Source organism: Onychomys torridus, chromosome 1 (genome assembly GCF_903995425.1).
Source record: "Onychomys torridus chromosome 1, mOncTor1.1, whole genome shotgun sequence".
NCBI lineage: Eukaryota > Metazoa > Chordata > Mammalia > Rodentia > Cricetidae > Onychomys > Onychomys torridus.
Window position 1 is genome coordinate 3,467,998 of NC_050443.1, and position 18,288 is coordinate 3,486,285.

The 18,288-nt window shown below is 44.5% G+C and overlaps 1 protein-coding gene across 1 annotated transcript; it reads left to right on the forward strand.

The window, feature by feature from the left end:
* The first annotated feature begins 1,895 nt into the window (after positions 1–1,895).
* On the forward strand, positions 1,896–9,712 carry LOC118579236 (leukocyte immunoglobulin-like receptor subfamily A member 6). The gene is made up of 7 exons (XM_036180378.1): positions 1,896–1,932; positions 2,096–2,131; positions 2,308–2,592; positions 2,729–3,034; positions 4,614–4,910; positions 5,153–5,455; positions 8,306–9,712. Exons 1-7 carry the CDS (start codon positions 1,899–1,901, stop codon positions 8,446–8,448), a joined length of 1,404 nt encoding a protein of 467 aa, XP_036036271.1. The 5' UTR covers positions 1,896–1,898; the 3' UTR covers positions 8,449–9,712.
* The last annotated feature ends 8,576 nt before the right edge of the window (positions 9,713–18,288 follow it).

Here is an 18,288-nt window from a genome sequence, read left to right on the forward strand (position 1 = left end):
AGGACTCTATGCATCCTATCTATTCAGAAACACCTACCATTGTTACAATTGCTTTATGCAGGATTAACATTTTTGGCGTTAAAATTGTTAAACATCATTCCTACTGCACATCAACTCTCCATAATAAATCTCAACTTTACAATGACTTACCAAACACTTTTACTTAAATTACAAATTAAATAACTAAAAGTGCATTGAGCTAAACCAAACTTAAATGGGCTATAAAGAAAACTAACGCTCAAAACAGACCATACACACACACAACTACTTCAAAACTCCCTTTGCTAGCTAGCCCCCTTCCCAAAGTTTTAGCCTGAAAAAACAGTAAAATCTACACAAAGTTTTATTGCAATCATATAAGGGTTACAATAGGTCAAATACAACAAAGACTATGATGCAATTTTACATTTATTAAACTACAGTTCAAAGCACAAATTTACACATTCTAAATACATGAAACATATCTAATGAAGTCACACTGATATTCCACTCACATGTGATATATCTAGGTGAAAGACATCAACTTTACAAGACTTTTAACCCTTATTATAGAAACTGTGTACTTGTATGTAAAGGATTTATTGACAATGCAAACTACTCCATGGGCCTGTTGGATGAAGAAACAAACCTTGGAAATGCTATTGATAACTATGTTTATGAACATACCCTGACAGGAAAAATGCTCAGGACTCTCTGTCCATCTGATGCAGCAGCAGAGCAGGAGAGATCCTGAGTAGCAATGAGGCAGGGTATTTATAGGGAGTAGAGAAATGGGGTTAAGTAAGGGGGCTTGGGGTCTATTGACTACATAGGAACAGACTCAGGATTGGTTTATGTGACTGGCAATCATGTTAGTAATTTTTAATTGGCTAGGTTTAGTTGGGAGTTACAGTTATCTATTTTGGAGCAGGCCTGGATGAGTTCCAGGCTTTGTCCTTGAGCTGCCATGGAGGCTGGCTGGCCTAGCATGTACTAACTGTGGTGCTGGCTCAGTGGCCCAGGCTATGTCCTTGACTCATGCATGTAGCTCTAAGTTAGTGAAGTGTCCCAGACAGTAAACAATTGGCTGAACCTTGAGCAGTCAGAGTCCGTGCAGAAAGGGAGCTACTGCAAGGACTACGTCTTTTGTTCACGACCCTCCCAGAAACTGCTTGCTTAAGACTCAGGAAACTGAAATTGAGGCCTGATCTCTGAGAGAAGGCTGAGCAGCCTGTTATGGTGTCTGCTTGGTCATTTCACTGTGGCACATGTGAATGTACACACATAAAGAAAAAATAAGGGTAATTTATTATTATTAAATAAGTGTGATTTAAATAAATAAGAGTAAATAAATAAGTATAATTTAAAGTTGTAACGGAAAGTACACTCATCAGAAAAGAACAAACAACCAGAAATAGTGGTGCACATTTGTAACCCAGCACTTGAGACTATGAGGAAGTGGATTATGAATTTTATTCCATGCAGATGTACACAATGAGACCCTTCACAGAAACCTGCAAACCTTTTGGATATGAAGGCGTATTTCACATAAAAATTGTGAAAAGGAATAAAGCAAACCCACATGTATGTTTGTATTTCTTATGGGTAATATTCAGACATGTCTGATACCATCTGGCCCTGACAGACTAGGACAAAATGAGACAGAAACTTATGGGGTTATGGAAATGTCCATCAAAGAATTAATTGCAGGGTCTACTATCTGATGTAGCGACAGCCTTGGGGGAAGTCAGAGTCTGGCGCTTGAGGAGGGCACTTCCCCTTCCTGTGGGGCTCCTCCAGTACAATCAGGTCATGGGGAGTGCCCAGCCTTCAGGACCACACCCTGGGTCTCCTGTCCCTCCAGGCAGACTCTGTAGCTCTGCACATGAGCACAGTTGCAGCCTCCAGAAGGAGATGCCATGACCTTCACCTTCACAGCCCTGCTCTGTCTGGGTGAGATGTGGAGATGGGGAGGGGATACTGTGCTCTAGAATTGACCTTCACCTACACATCCCAGCACTTGTCCATCAGGAAACCCCAGGGTCTCAGGAGGGTCTGCAGAGTGGGGACTGCTCAAGCTTCAGGGACAAACCTCTCACAGGGAACTCTCTTCCAGGACTGACTCTGGGCCTGGGGACCCCAGTGCTGGCAGGTGAGTGAGTGTCTGAGATGCCCTGAACTTCACTTCCCATCATTCCTGCAGCCATGCCTGGGCAGTGAGGATGGAGAACAACACATGTGTGCTGATCCTGGGGATGGTGGTAGGGTTGGGGTTGGAGACTGCAATCTGATGGTTGTCCTGAGTTCTAGATGCTCTTTTCCTTGCAGGGGCTCTCCCTAAGCCTGTCCTCACAGTACAGCCAGACTCTGTGGTCTCTGAGAATATGACAGTGACCTTCTTGTGTGAGGGGACCACAGGAGCCCAAGCATACAGATTCTATAGAGACAGATACCGTTATCTATGGAGAAAGGAGATTCCACAGGAACTTAAGGACAAGGCTGAATTCTCAATCTCAAAAATAGACCATTACCATGCAGGGCAATATCGCTGTCAATATCAGACCCGTGATGGCTGGTCAGAGTTCAGTGACTCCCTGGAGCTGGTGGTGACAGGTGAGAGAACACACAGGGTCCCCAGCCTCAGGTTTGACTGTCAAGAAGTGAGTCTGTTCACAGGCCTTCCTCCACCTCACAGCCCTGGAGGATAAGGAGGCCTGAGACATTTCACTGATTCCTGTTTCTCTCCTAGGAGTCTACAGTAAACCCAGCCTGTCAGCCCAGCCCAGCCCTGTGGTGACTGAAGGAGGGAATGTCAGCCTCCAGTGTGTCTCAGGGCAGTCATATGACAGGTTCATTCTGACTAAGGAAGGGTCTCAGAAGCTCTCCTGGACACTGGACTCAGAGTATAACTCCTATACCAGACAGTTCCAGGCCCTGTTCTCTGTGGGCCCTGTGACCCCCAGCCAAAGGTGGACATTCAGATGCTACAGCTTTCACAAAAACAGTCCACAGGTGTGGTCAGAATCTAGTGAACCCCTGGAGCTCCTGGTCCCAGGTGAGCAACCCCAGCCTTTCCCTAGAATGATGTTGAAATGATACAGGTGCTCAGGGAGGCCTTAGTGCAAGGTGTATGTGAGGGGCCTGGGATCCCGAGCCCATTGACCCAGTGCAGGGGAGACAGTGGGACACAAGATACAGAATCCAAGGCAGACAGTGACTGCAGAGCCCAGAAGGTCCAGGACGGAGATGAATCCTGATGGGGCCTTCTGTTGTGTAGAGTACATGAACTGGCAGTCATATCACAGGTTCATTCTGACTAAAGAAGTACCGCTGAAGCTCTCCTGGACAGTTCGTGTACTATACACAACAGCTCCGGGAACCACTCAGAAAAGAGGGAGGAAGGATTTCAGGAGCCAGAGCACTCAGGACATCAGGTGAACATGGACCACACAATCATCTAAGCAGGGATCAAGACGACTCACAGAGTTGAAGCAGCAGCCATGGAGCCTGCATGGGTCTGCCCTAGGACCTCTACACACATGCTGTGGTGGTTTACCTTGTGCCTTTTGTTTTGTTTTTTTAGAGTTTCAATGTGTAGCACTGTCTGTCCTGGACCTCACTCCATAGACCAGGCTGGCCTTGAACTCACAGAGATCTGCCTGCATCTGCCTCCTGAGTGCTAAGATTAAAGGGGTGCACTATCATGACCCAGCTAGCCTGGGGTTTCTGTTAGACTCATAACAATAGGAGTAAGGAAGTCTCAGACTCTTTTGCCTGCATGTGGGTTCTTTTTCCTCCTACTGGGTTGCCTTGTCCAGCCTTAATATGATGATGTGTGCCTTGTCTTTTTGCATGTGGTTATGCCTTATTCAGTTAATATCACCGGGAAGCCTGCTGTTTTCTGAAGGGAAATGGAGGAGCAGTGAAGCTGGGGGAGAGGGGATGTGGGGAGGCTGCTGTTGGGATGTATTGTACGAGAGAAGAATAAATTAAAAAGCAAAGAAGTGCCATCTGTAAGTGTGACTTGTGATATTTTGTTTGTGCTCTAACAAGTAAAGCTTGCCTGGAGATCAGAGGGCAGAGCTAGCCACTGGTTAACCATACAGGCCAGGCAATGGTGGCACACACCTTTAATCCCAGCACTTGGGATCTCATGCCTTTGATCCCAGCACTATGGAGGTGGAGACAGGAAGTGATATGGCTCGGCAGAGAGAGGAATATAAGATGGGTGGAGACAGGAGTTTGGCCCCTTTCAGGCTGAGGAGTTGGTGAGGTGAGAGGTGGCTGTGGCTTGCTCCTTTGTCTCTCCAATCTTTCAGCATTTACCCCTATATCTGCCTCTGGGTTTTTATTATTAAGATCAATTAGAATTTGCACTACAGTGACTGACCTTCTCTGTGACACTCTCGGACAGACTCACCTCTTTTCTCTTCTACTTCCTTGCAGGTAACCTAAAAAAACCCATCAAGGCTGAGCCAAGCTCTGTGGTTGCTTCCAGAAGTGCCACGATTATCTTGTGTCAGGGGACCCTGGATGTAGAAATATATGTTCTGCATAAAGAGGGCAGGAAGGGAGGGGACAAGTGTTTGGTAAAAACCAGCCCCTAAATCCCTAGCCTGTCACCTTCTCTCTAGGTCTGTCCAAGAAGCCCTCCTTGCTGACTCACCAAGGCCATATCCTGGACCCTGGGAAGAACCTCACCCTGCAGTGTTGCTCTGACATCAACTATGACAGATTTGCTCTGTACAAGGTGGGGGGAGCTGACCTCACCCAGCATGGGGTCCAGTGGACCCAGAGTGGCCTCTCCTTGGCCAATTTCACACTAGGCTCTGTGACACCCTATACTGCAGGTCAATACAGGTGCTATGGTGCATACAACCTCTCCTCCAAGTGGTCAGCCTCCAGTGACCCCCTGGACATCCTGATCACAGGTGAGGGGCTAAATAGATTCCCTCAGGTACCTAACCTCTGCTTGGGCTCTCATGGGGGAGTTAAGGAAGTGATGGCTGGGATGAGGGACAGAGATCTTATTCGGGAACAGATGGAGATATGGGGGAGCAGGAGAGGAGCTCAGGCAGTGAAAACAGACAGTCCCAGGTGCTCAGGGCAGACCCAGGTGAGGTGTCAGCTCAGAACACTGAAGGCAGCCTCTCTTCATCCCTCTTCTTTTTAGGACGTTTTCCTGTTGTTCCTTCCCTTTCAGTGAAGCCTAACTCCACAGTACACTCTGGAGACAACGTGACCATGCTGTGTCAGTCAACATACAAAGTGGACACTTTCATTCTGTCCAAGGAGGGAGCAGACCACCAACCCCAGCGACTAAAATCAAAGTTTCACATTTGGGAGTTCCAGGCAGAATTCTCCATGAGTGCTGTGACCTCTGACCTCTCAGGCACCTACAGGTGCTATGGATCTCAAGACTCATCTCCCTACCTGCTGACACAAGCCAGTGGCCCTGTGGAGCTCACTGTCTCAGGTGAGGTGACCCTGGACTCTCAGGGTGACTTCCAGTCACCTAGTCCAAATCCTAGGAGAGCCCTTGACTTGGGTGGGATTAAGGGGACAATAGGAAGGTTAGTCAGAGTCACTTTCCCTGACAGAGAAGTGGAGACCAGCAGCAGGAGTTCCTCAAGTAATGTCCACTCCATCCTCTATTGCAATCTAGGTTTGGGGTAGACAACATGAGGGTTGTGCGGATGTTACAGGGCAGGTGTAGAAGAGCGTGCAGAGGCAGGTCCCTGGGTTAGCATCTAAACCTCACCCTCCTACTCTTCTTTTTTCTAGGACCCATTAGAGCCTCCAGCCCACCACCCTAAGGCCTATGTGTGGGAGGCCAGCTCCCACCTTTTAAAGGGTTCCTATGAGGAGGAGAGAGGAATAAGAAACTTGTAGATAGGAAGTTAGTGGAGGGGAGACAAAACACTGGATAACCTGGATCAAAATCCACCAGCTCCTTCTGGCTCTTCAAAAGGGCTTTTTATAACAATGCCAAGGGGTGGGGCAAAAGACCTTCCCCTTGCGAGATCAAAGCACACCACACAGCCAAGTGCAGACCCTTCCAAACACCTGGTAACCACGCCTGTGGTCCTGTTGGGTAAAGCAAGCTCAGGCCTCACTAGGAGAACTCTGTGGGTCTCCACACCTATGCCAACATCTGGTGAGTATCAGGCACCTCCGTGCAGGGAGTGTGCTCCATCCCCACGCTGCCTGGCAGCTCTTAGCCCACTGAAGTCCTCATTTCTCTGTCAGTTTAGCTTGTGAGTGAGGGAGGCAAGCAGAGATCCCAGCAGAGACCCCAAAGCCCCAGAACTTAGAGGCTGGGATACAGAAAGATGGTGTCCAGAGAGATGTACTGGCTCAGTTTGGAGGGTGGGTGACGGTGTTTAGGAGGAGAGCAGACATCCCAGACATTTGGCTCCCCATCCTGCCTCTAAGGCCCTGAGAACAAACCTCTCAACTGCATGGAGTCAGGCCCCAGAGGGCTAATAAGGACTCTGTTGGAAGGTGGGGCCCATATGGGCAATAGCTAGTTATGGGCTCCATACAGCTGCTTCTGGAGATGCTGACTTGGACAAGTCCTTCTGTTTCTGGACTACTGCTAATCTTTGTATAAAAGGGAGAAGTGTGGCCCACACTTTTAAGTTTCTTTCAGTGCTGGCCTTGGCTGTGACTTTTTCTGACAGAAGAATTCTCCTGAACTTGATTTTGTAGTGGTGGTGACATATGCAACGGTGAGGCACAAGGCCATGTCAGGAAATTCAGGATCCTTCTGTCTAGATCTAGTATTCTCCGTGAGTCCTGTGACCTCCACTCTCAGGGGCATCTACAGGTACTGTGGATACCTCAACTATTCTCTTTATCAGTTGTCATGTGACAATGCCCCTGCAAAGCTCATGGTCCCAGGTGAGGTGATCCAGAGCTTTCCTAGCTGAAGGAAGTTGAAGCATTCTTCATTTACAACAATTATTGACTAGGATTGGGTTTTAAATGCTGCTGAAGGCTAACCAGATGGATAGTCACCCTCATGATAGTGGAGACCAACATGGATATTTCTAGGAATGCTCACTACAGTCCCTGATAATGTAACCCAGGTGATAGGCACTCTGAAAGAGCATCTTGGGGAGGCCAAAGACAGATATAAGATACTGAGCAGAAGCTGGTCCCCAGTGTCAACCTCTGCTTTTCACCTTCCACTTATCAGTATTCACAGACCCTTGCTCTCAGTGCATCCGTGGCCCACAGTGTCTCCATGGGAGGAGGTGGCCTTGCTGTAATAAATACAAATCTCGCTGTACTCTCACTCTGTTCAAAACAGATTCACATCTATAGCTCAAACTTATCAGACAGAATTCATCATGAGAACCTTAACATAACAATGATCACATTGAGCAAAATAAAATCCAGCAGTCTCAGTCAAAGCATATTGTTTGTGAAGTCTGCAACATCTCACTTCATGGTGAAATAGAGGAACTAAATCTGTATGGGTTCAGGCTTCTTTTGCGAGGTGACAGCTAAGAATGTACTCTGTCTGCCCTTGGTGTTCTCAGATGAACAAGAGAAGGTTTGGAGATAAGACCTCTGTCTCTGTCTGTCTGTCTGTCTGTCTGTCTGTCTCTCTCTCTCTCTCTCTCTCTCTCACACACACACACACACACACACACACACACCACACTTCACACCTACTTTTGAGAGTCATGACTGCAAACACTCTGCATGACTCTGCTCTACACCTTGGTCCTGCATTTCCCACATGATATGTGAAAGAAAACAGATGAGAATCAATCTACCTCAGAAGGATATGCTCCTACCTGAACTGGACATGGAGAAGTTTCTTGTTCTGATGTGGGGAGGAGCATCAGGGGATGTTTATCAACAAGACACAGGTTCTCAGCCTTATCAGAAACCATTTCTCATTTCCGGGAGACTATAAGTTAGTTTCCCCTTGACCAGCCCTAAGTGGTCCCTGGGTTCTCAGAACAGATCAGGGAATGCTCAGATCACAAGAGAGAAGGGAGATTCTAAGTGTGACAATAAATGGGAAAGTTGACCTCAGAAGAAGCACTCAGCTTTCTTAAGCATGTACACATCCTACTCCTCTTCTTCTGTTCTCAGGATCATTTGAGACTGTCAGTCCATCCGAGAACACACCCAAACTCAAGTCAGTTGGACAAAGAGAATTCAAAGTTATAGCACTGAAAATAGAGGGGCCAAGTTCTATTGAGGGTAGGCAGGGGGTCCTGGGTGGACATTTAGTTATCTTGGGAACATTTAGTTATCATGAGGGAATTTTGACCACCACTAACCTCTGTAACTTCTTTTTCTACAGTCACAGCCTCAGAGAACCAGGATCACACAGTGGAGAATCTCATCAGGATGGGGATGGCTGTCATGATCCTCATAGTCCTTGGGCTTCTGGTCTTTGAGGCTTGGGGCAGCCAGAGACAGATCCACCATGCAGCTGAGAGGTAATCAGAAGAGAAAGAAGTACATCTCTCAAGGTTCCAGAGTCTGGGAAATGATCCAAGATTTCTGCAAGAAAATCCACTTCTTATGCTGAGGAACTGTTGTCAGAGAATATCCAGGGAGCAAATGTTCACTGGGAGCAGAGGAAGGTGTGAGTGTTGTGATGAGATGCTTCCTCAGCAAATGAATTTACATCCCTCCACCTACTGTGGGCATTTTCCGACTGGACCAACACTTCCGGATCTATAAATCGAGGGGATGTGCCGTCCCGTCTGTCAGGCATGGGTCCACGTTTCTCTACATCTTTCCTTTCTCTCCCTCTCATGTGTCATTCTCCATTTTTATAAATTGAGACATTTTCCATGGCAAGAGGCTCTGTCTGTTGGACTAGAAGCAAGGAAGTGCCTTCAACACCCAAAGTGATGAGTGAAGTCAGAGCCCAGAATTCAGTCACTCTGCCTGGTGCCACAAAACTCTTCATGACCCCCACCCTTTCAGTCTCCACACATGCTCTTCATGGAGCTTCTCTTGAAATATAAAGCCAGTGTTACCACACTGGTGGAATAAGGACTGTCTCACCAGACAGTGTGGGCAGGACTTGGACAGCGTTTTCTTAACACGAATCTCTGATGTAACATCACAGGAGTGAGGGTGGGTAGTACTGCATGAAATTGATGTGTTTTTCCTTTCATGTCCCGCTATTTCTCATATATGCAAAAGCAACTGGCTTGCAGATCAGTCACCCCAGAAGCATCTTGTTAGGATGACTTATACAATGACTCATAATTTCTAAGTAAACGATCATGTTATCTTCTCTCTCTTTTACCTACACTTGAAATGCTCTTTTACTTTACTTCTGTTTCTGTACTAGCCAAGTCTTCAAGTACAAAGCTGGAAATGGGCGAAGAGAGGAGAGTCTGTTACCTTCTTCACGATTTAATGCAAAATTTCTACTTTCTCACCATTCAGTGTGATGATAACTTCGGTATTTTGGTATGTGAACTTATTCTGACTCTGGAGATTCTCTGTTCCTAATTTCCTGTGAGTCTCCATGCTAAATGGCCATGGGACACTGCTAAATGCTAACTACTCATCAAAAACTGTCTCCACTATCTAAATTTCTAATTTTAACCTTGTTACTATCATCAATAACATATGGTTTTGAATCTTGATTGGGATTTATATGACTGGGTGAATTCTATTTTTTCCATGAGGTGTTCTTTTCATTTTATAATATATTGCCATGGCTAAAAACAGGATATGTTCCAAAGAATTCACATTTAATAAATGTTTTTCATGGTGTTAACATCATAGAATACTTAGCAAAGTCTTGTCATGAATATGATATCATAGATTACTTGCTCTTCAAGACTGTCTTTACATGATGCAAGAATGATATAGTTTTTAAACATTTTGCAGCTGTGTCAAGGGAGGTTTTATCCCATAATTTGTTTTATCTAATTTCTTTCTCTTGATTTACAGTTAGGTGATGCCGGCCTTGCAGCATGACTTAGGTTACACATTCCATTCTCTAGACCTGAGTGTCTAGTTATTTAGGTAGTCTGTACTCAATTTCTCCCTCTACCTGAGCAGATCTTTTTGTTTTGTATTGCTTTGTTTTCTTTGAGACAAGGTTTCTCTACAGAGCTCTGTCAGTCCTGGAACTCATTATGTAGATAGACCTGCTTAGTCTTGAACTCACAGATATCCACTTCCCCCTGCTTCTGAAGTGCTGGATTTAAAGGAATGTGTCCCTACAACTAGCAGCTGAGCAAGCCTGAGACTACAGTTGTCTGCACCATCAGTATACCACCTTACTCTGTCCTCATAGAAAACATTACCTAGTCCTGTCATACTTTTGTCTGATTCTGGTAGGCCCATGGAGGGAAGAGATATGTCCTGGTCCTGACCATGATGCCTAGAGGGAAATCTAGAAACTGATACTCTGATAATTACTACATTGGAGGTCACTGGAAGGGGTACAAGGAGTTGGGATGCCACATGACACCACCCAGCCCAGATGCTCTAAGGTCTTTTCCATACTGTGCACAACACTAGTTTACAGGAAGTCCTGCAACATGGTGAGGGGAACAGATTGCTGATGGAGCATGAGCAGAAACTATTGCCTCTGCCTCAGGAACAAATGATTTATTGGACTTCAACCATTACCAATACTCCCTAATACTTCAGACTCTGTATGAAGCTGTGGGAGGAGGAATGAGCAACACCAAAGTGACCCAGAAGATAAAAGGCTGGATGGATCCAACAAAGATGCTCAGTATCTGTGAAATTATACACCCTCCTCCTATACCTAAGTCAGCGAACTACATGTTGGGATCAGGGAAAGGAAGTGACCATGCCACTTTGCTCCATGTATTGTCCTCTGGAAGGGGTAGCAGCTGCTTCTGATGTCCCTTAGCATCATTAATCAAGAAAGTGCCCTACAGACATGAGTACAGTCTAATGTAATCAAACCACTTCCTTAGTTAAGGTTCTCTATTTCCCAAGTGACTTTAGTCTATGTCAAGATGACAAAACTAACCAATGCACTCTCCCACCCCAACTCATATTCTTAGAAATAAGAAGTCATATTTGAACCCTCCCATGTCATTGAACTAGTTGATTCTCACACTAACCCCGAAAGAGAGATCATTGCCCTCATCGTACCCCAAAGAAGGGCAGAGGGAGATTACTATCAGCTTCTATTTGAAATTGGGCAAATGATATTCTTGCACCTTACAGAGCAGCCAGATAATTTGACCCCCTGAGCATTAGTGCAGAGGGCATTGAGACAGGATCTGCAGTGTAGTGTCAGGAACTGTGGTCCTGACAGAAAAGGAACACAGTGAAAAAACACAGTTAGGAGGTTTGGAAGCCAAGAAGGGAGTAGGAGGGGCTTCCTGTGACAGAAATGAGGAAGTCAGAAGGGTAAGGAAATTGCCAGTTACATACCGCAAGCCCAGGCAAGGAGGGAGGCCAGCTTCCCCAGAGAGTCACTTGGGGCTTGCATAACTGTTTCTAAACCCTCTTTATCACCATCTGCAATGGCCATATTTGATACTCCAATCAACCTCAGAAGTGAAGAGCCTTATTGAGTTTTTACATCTTTCCATTCTCATTCTGATTTTAACCTCAGTCCCAACCTGAGCTGTTGTGTTATTGTCTCGGGGACATCAGCACAGTCCAAGTGCAGTGAAGACTCAAGGCATCAGTCTATCCTCTTGATCCATCCACCTTCAGCAGCACTCCAGGTCCCTGTTCCCACTTCATCTAATCCCCTATACATGTCAGTCCATCATCTGTTATTCTACTCTGGTCCTCACCCTCCTCCATGCTGAATCCTTCCTAAGGGATCATGTTCCTGCAAGATCTCAGAAGCCCATCTTGATGTTTACAGTCAGAAGAGCTAATCTCTCCCCCAGCAAACACATTCTTCCCACAAGGCAAGTTCAATTGAGGACACAAGCTGCATCTTACACACACACACACACACACACACACACACACACACACACACACACCCACACACCACACAGAGTGAGCAAGTGAGCGCATGTACACATGTATGAGAGAGAGAGAGAGAGAGAGAGAGAGAGAGAGAGAGAGAGAGAGAGAGGACCCTTTTAGCACTAAAATTCCTGTACATATCTTACTTGCTTTCCTGCAGCTTCTGAACAAATACTGGCAAAGAAATGTGCTTATGTTGACCCATTGAATGGCTATATATTAATGAGCTCAGGTCCTTGTTAGGGGCACACTAGAAATTCACATACAACTTACTACAATGATGGACACATTGTCTGGGTACTGATTACTACTGGACATTGATCACAATTTAGTTCAAGTAGTTTCCTTTAGCTTTTCATAACAATTGACTCCCTAGAGTAGCAACAAGTCATTTTCCTTTGCTTAAATGTTTCCCTTATTGAAAGATGAAAGCACAGATCATATCCATTGCACAAGGGTAAGATGGAGTCACAGCACCCTGCCAGAGTTTCGCCTTTCAGAATAGCTGATGGTCCTCCTTGATGGCTAAGCACTCCTAAGTGTCTTACACTGTGATCAGGCCTGGAGCCCAGGCCACCTTCAATGCAGCCTCAACCCTTGACTCACTTGATGTCCACTGTTAGAGAGACCTAACTCCCCCTTCTGTGGAGCTCCCTGATGTGTAGAAAGCTGCCACCAATTTACCCATCACTGGCACCTTTGCAAATATGTCTTCTTCAGTCTCAGTCTCAGGAAGGAACCAGTTAGAGACACCAGTCACTCTCTGGCCTGGGACTAAATGGATGTGACGTGTTCTCAGTGGTTAATAATCATGGCATGTGTGTTAGAAGGAAGGAGCAAATTTTGTCACTACATAGAGGTTTTGAAGAAAGAACTTGGCTCCACATGAACTGTGGTCATGTGCTCAGTGTGTTTCCGTGGCTTTACAAGCCCTGGGAAAGCATCATCCTGTATCTTTGCAAAGGCATTTTCAAGACCAAGAAGAAGATGACTAGTCATAAGAAGCCAAGCGCTGCCTGAATGGACAGACATGCAGAGATTCTGAGAGAAAAGGAGCAACCACTTCTACCCTGGGGATATTTGAGTCCCCTCAGATCAGGGAAGGGGACACTTGCGACAAAGAAGGTTCTGATTGTGGGAGCATCTGGACTTGCTTTTCCTTAACCTCCTTCAGAACAAGTCAGAGTGAATTAGCACTAAGTTCCTTTCCTCAGAACACTTTATTTCCACTTCACACATCAGCACAAGTCAGATTTGTTAGAAAAGGACACTTTATAGCCACCCGCTGAATATGTCCCATAATAAATGAACACTCAAGGCTTGATGTGGTTTTCTTCGTCTGTGCCCACCCTGCATAGGTTTTTTTTTTCTTTCCTAAACTGTACCTTTTAGCATGAATTCATGGGGATATGATCCATGTTACCTGTGAAAGAGTCCAGACCATAGTCCTCTGATGACAGGCTTTGTCCACTCACGGGTCCCACATTCCCTGGGAGCATCCAGGTTTTTAGACTGTCATGAGTGGGGCATGTTGCCAAGGTGACCAGATTCTCATCCTGCATTTATCAAGTACAGCTCAGACCTCATGCATGCAGAAGAAGGTGTCTGGAATAACATGGAAGAAGACACTGATCCAACCCAATGGCAACTATGAGGATAGTCGGCGAAAGAGATTCAGACTAGGAATCCAGCACAGAGGCCTGTTATTGTAAAATATTGTTTCCCCACGTAGTATATCCTGTTATGGTTCCCCTCCCTCACTTCTTCAGAGAACCTGTCTCCTTCCCCTTCCATCTGGATCCACTCCCCTTCTCTATCTCATTAAAAAAGGATAGAATTCTAAGAGACAATATCAAAATGTAACAAAATAAAATATGAGATTAAAAGAAAAACTATTACAACAAAGTTGGATAGACAAAGGGACAGAAGGAAAACAGCCCCAAAGAAGCACAAGAATAAGAGACCCACTCATTTGAACACTCAGGAATCCCATAAAAACAATAAACTCCCCGGGGCTGGAGAGAAGGTTCAGAGGTTAAGAGCACTGGCTGTTCTTCCAGAGGTCCTGAGTTCAATTCCCAGCAACCACACAGAACACTGTATGCATAATAAATAAATAAATCTTAAAGAAACAATAAACTCGAAGCCATAATACATCCACAGAATTAGATTTATTCATTTTATTTTATGTGTGAGTGTTTTACCTGCTTGTGCATATGTGCAGAAGACAGCACCATATCTCCTGGAACTGGAAGTATGGATGCTTATGAATCAAGATTTATGGTCTGGGAATTTAAACCTGAGTCCTCTGTAAGGACAAAAAGTCCTCTGAACTCTCCAGCTTCCCTCCAACACAAGTTTTCCTCTTTTCTTTCTTTTTCTTTTTGTAGTAAATCTTTTTTCCCACTTGGAATGTCACATCTCTGTTCTTTCTCTCCCCATGTGGTCAGAAAAAAGTTTACCTGTTAACACGATGTGTGGCACATTGTCCAAAGGACTGTAATCCACCAAAGAGAGAAGGCAGGAAGGAGAGCACAGAGTCAAATAGTTAACTGTATGATTGCAGTTTAGATGACAAAAGACACCATTCAGTGTCCTCTAATCCTCATTCAAAGTCACGAGGACTATCATTTCTGCTTCAGTTTTAAGAGAGAAAATTTCCTTTTCCTATATTGATAGCATTTGTTTTCCTTATATTTGGACCTTGATTTCCCAGATCCTTTCTGTGTCCACCATTATTAGTGTGGTTTGTCATAGTTAACAGCCAGCCTTTGGCTTCTGTTTTCATTGTTTCTTCCTAAATAGATATGTTGCACCTCTCTCCATAGATTTTTCAGATTCCTGCCCTTTTGTCACCCAGTTCTTTGAAACATTTTTACTATGTCTGGCCATTGACAGTGACAGGGTGCAATTGTAGCATCCCTCTACTAATGTCTAATCCCAACCACTTTTCCATAAGATCCTTCAGCCTTTCTAGCAACATTATTGGCCCTTCGTCTTGTTGTTCGTTAGACCTTCTCAGTTTCTTCTCTGCATTTGAGGATGCCAATTCCCTAGCCATGAGGCTCTTTTGCATGAAGTGGTCTGTATCGTGTGCTAGCACAGTATGTGGGATTTCTCTCAAAGTCAGACAGCAGAATATCTGGAACAAAACCTTTTACACCTCTTTGGCTTCTTGGTCCTTCATATAGGGTAACTTATATTCTGATTTGGTGCTTCACTGTAGAATGTTAAAAAACTGGAATGGGGAGGGGGGCAAGTAAACATGACTGTAGAAGGGAAGGGGTGGGGTTGCTCCTAAAGTCAAGGTCCCTGACCAGCTTACATGGCTGTTTCCTGCTTTTCTCATTGGCTATTGGGAATCCCTACCATATGACCTGTTACCCTGACATTCTGATCCTTGTTGTCTTGTCTCCAATCACACAACCTGCCTTCCTGCTCCAATTCTTTGCCTCTGCTGTGTCTTCTGCCTACAGCTGCTGGTCTCCTAGATATCTCCGTGGACCTCTCCATCTAGGCTTCCCCTAGGAAGATACCTTTCAGTGTCCAACCTTGTAATTCACACTGGCCCTCTCTGGCCCACACACTCAATGCCCTTACTCCATTCTGTTTTTTTCCAGACATTTTGCACTGCACACATACTGCATTTATTAGCCTATTGTCTCAGCTGGGCTAAGGAGTTTGCCCTTTGCTCTAAATTTAGCCACCTCTGGGAGCCTTGTCAAGAAGATGTCTCTTGTGACAAGTTGGTGAATGGGTGGAGGTATTGGGAGCATCAGGACTCATTTAGTCACATGATCTGAGATCCTAGGAGCATGTTAACAACCAGACAGATGCCAAGGAGCCAGAACAGGAAGAGGATGGGGGAGACATGTGGATCCAAGAAGACTAGGATAGAATGAGACCATAGCACACAGGAAGCAGGTGTTTGCAGAAGGGAGGGGTCAGCTGTGGATGTTCCTGAGGGTCCAGATGGGGAGAACAAAAAAGGCCCTCTGGACTAAATAGTTCTTAGCACTGATGATGGAGGCAGGGACCTCACTGTAGCTGGAAGTTTCACTGTGTCCTGCCCAATCCTGCAGCTGCTTAGACCCAAATAAACACACAGAGGCTTATATCATTTTTAAACTATGGCCATGGCAGGCTTCTTGCTAGCTAGCTCTTACATCTGAAATTAACCCATTTCTATAAATCTATACCTTGTCACATGGCTTGTGGCTTACCGGTACTTTACATCTTATTTCTCCTGGCAGTGGCTGGCAGTGTCTCCTCTGCTCTGCCTTCCTCCTTCCTCTCTCTCTAGTTGTAGTGTCCCACGTAACCCTACTCTGCCTCACCATTGACCAAACAGCTTTATTTACCAACCAATCAGAGCAACACACATTCACAGCATACAAAAAGACATTCCACAGCAGATCACTCAACTCTCAAGCTCCACACTGTCTTCAGACTACATTTTTTTCAATGAAGCACAAGATAAGGTCAGAAAACAGGGAATATGGTAAAGTCCTGGGTTTAGTTCCTCAGAGTGCTGACCCCAGAACCTTTCCATTATCCCTATACACTGATACCTGCTGGGGTCTAGCCTCGGCTTGGGCACAGGTCCTGAGATAGGGAAGGGTTATCTGCACAAGAAAAATTTCTGATCACCAAGTGGTCTGCTCTCAAGTGGCCCCAAATAGCACAGGCTGTCTTTATTTATACTTAAACAGAGTTTTTCTTACCAGGGTTATATGAACAGCTTTATTATTGGCTCCTATTTCTGGCTTTTAAAAAAATACATTGTATTTTAAGAAATATATCACAATCATTATGAAAGCCCCCATTATTACCCTTTATGCTTCCCAAAATACACTTCCCACCCCTGCATAACCTTATTGTAGACATAGAGTTCAGCACTTTTGCAGCTTAACTAACTAAATACAGAGCCAGACACATCCTGACTCACAGCACTGATGTCAGCTGGCCGCTACTTGTGGTTACAAATTTAAAAAGTAATAGACATGAGCACAATGCTTTAAGGACAACAATAGTCAAACCCAAACAATTCTTTCATGCCTGCAACATGTATTTTTGTAAGTTCCCTTTTCTACAAGAGGGTCCTATGTCTCAATCTCTGTAAAGGGCAGATTTTGATAAGGAGCTCTTTTCCCATCACACTATACCGTACTTCTTTCACCAATATAAGCTTCTGTGTATAGTAAAGATGGATCTTTCCATCCCATATTTTACATTGCATTTTCCCCATTGATATATGCTAGAGCTCATCTTTGATTCTATATGATTCGTATCCAGGGAACTTACTCTCAACAGTTGGCACTGTGTGTATTCCTGAGGCAGTTTTCCTTATTCTGTGTATGCATTCCCTACTCTCCTTTCCAGAGCTTCAAGACATGGTAAATGCTCGAAGTGTTGTTTTCTCATATGTCCCTAACTGTCTCTATGGAATCAGAAAAGTTACCAGGATTAGGATTTGTAGTTAGTAATTCCAGATAAGAGATTTGAGAAGCATTAATCCCCTGTTGATTCTTAGGGAAAAATATTTGAAAAGGAACAGAACGCCCATGGAAAATTATAACTGTTGCATGTGTAACTGACAAAGTAAAACTAAAAACCACACAAAGAATCAATATAATAAGAGAGAAAAGAGCCTGCAAGCTGCAGGAATTTTGCAAATTCCTGTGCTGTCCCGTGGACCACTGGTCCTTGCCAAGTGAGAGTCCATTTCCACAGGTGCCTTGTCCTGAGGAAACTTGTTGGATAGATGAAGTAATATGTTGATCCCAGACTAGGCTGCATGGCTCCCAACATCTCCCCCTCTTTTGTTTTTTAAAATAATGAAGCAGGCATCATGGGTTATATCACACAAGGCAGAACTCAAACCTGTGAAGATAACTGGAAAAAGAATAGCAAGGATTAAAAATAATTCTACTGTAATGGCCAGATTATCAATAAAAAAACCTAAAATCCCTAGAAGAAACATAAGACTGGATAGAAGGAAGGAAAAAGTCAGCAATCCCTTCTGGAGAAGATATTTGTATGTGAGAATGTGAGATAGTAGGAATCTGAAGATGTAAATTATGAATATTAATATCTAAATCAGAACTATTTTAATTTTTTAAATATGTACCTGAATCTGTTTCCAATGTAAAATCAGTGTCATTATTATAAAGCAAAGGGGTAACACAGATACATTTATAAGGTGCATGAAAAAATACCATGAGTTTGACTTGTATATTCTGAATTTGAGTGCCCATATATAATATAGCCTCTTCTAAAACATCAACCTTATCCACTAACCCTTTATATTTTTCTTGTGTAATAAGTGCCAGATACACA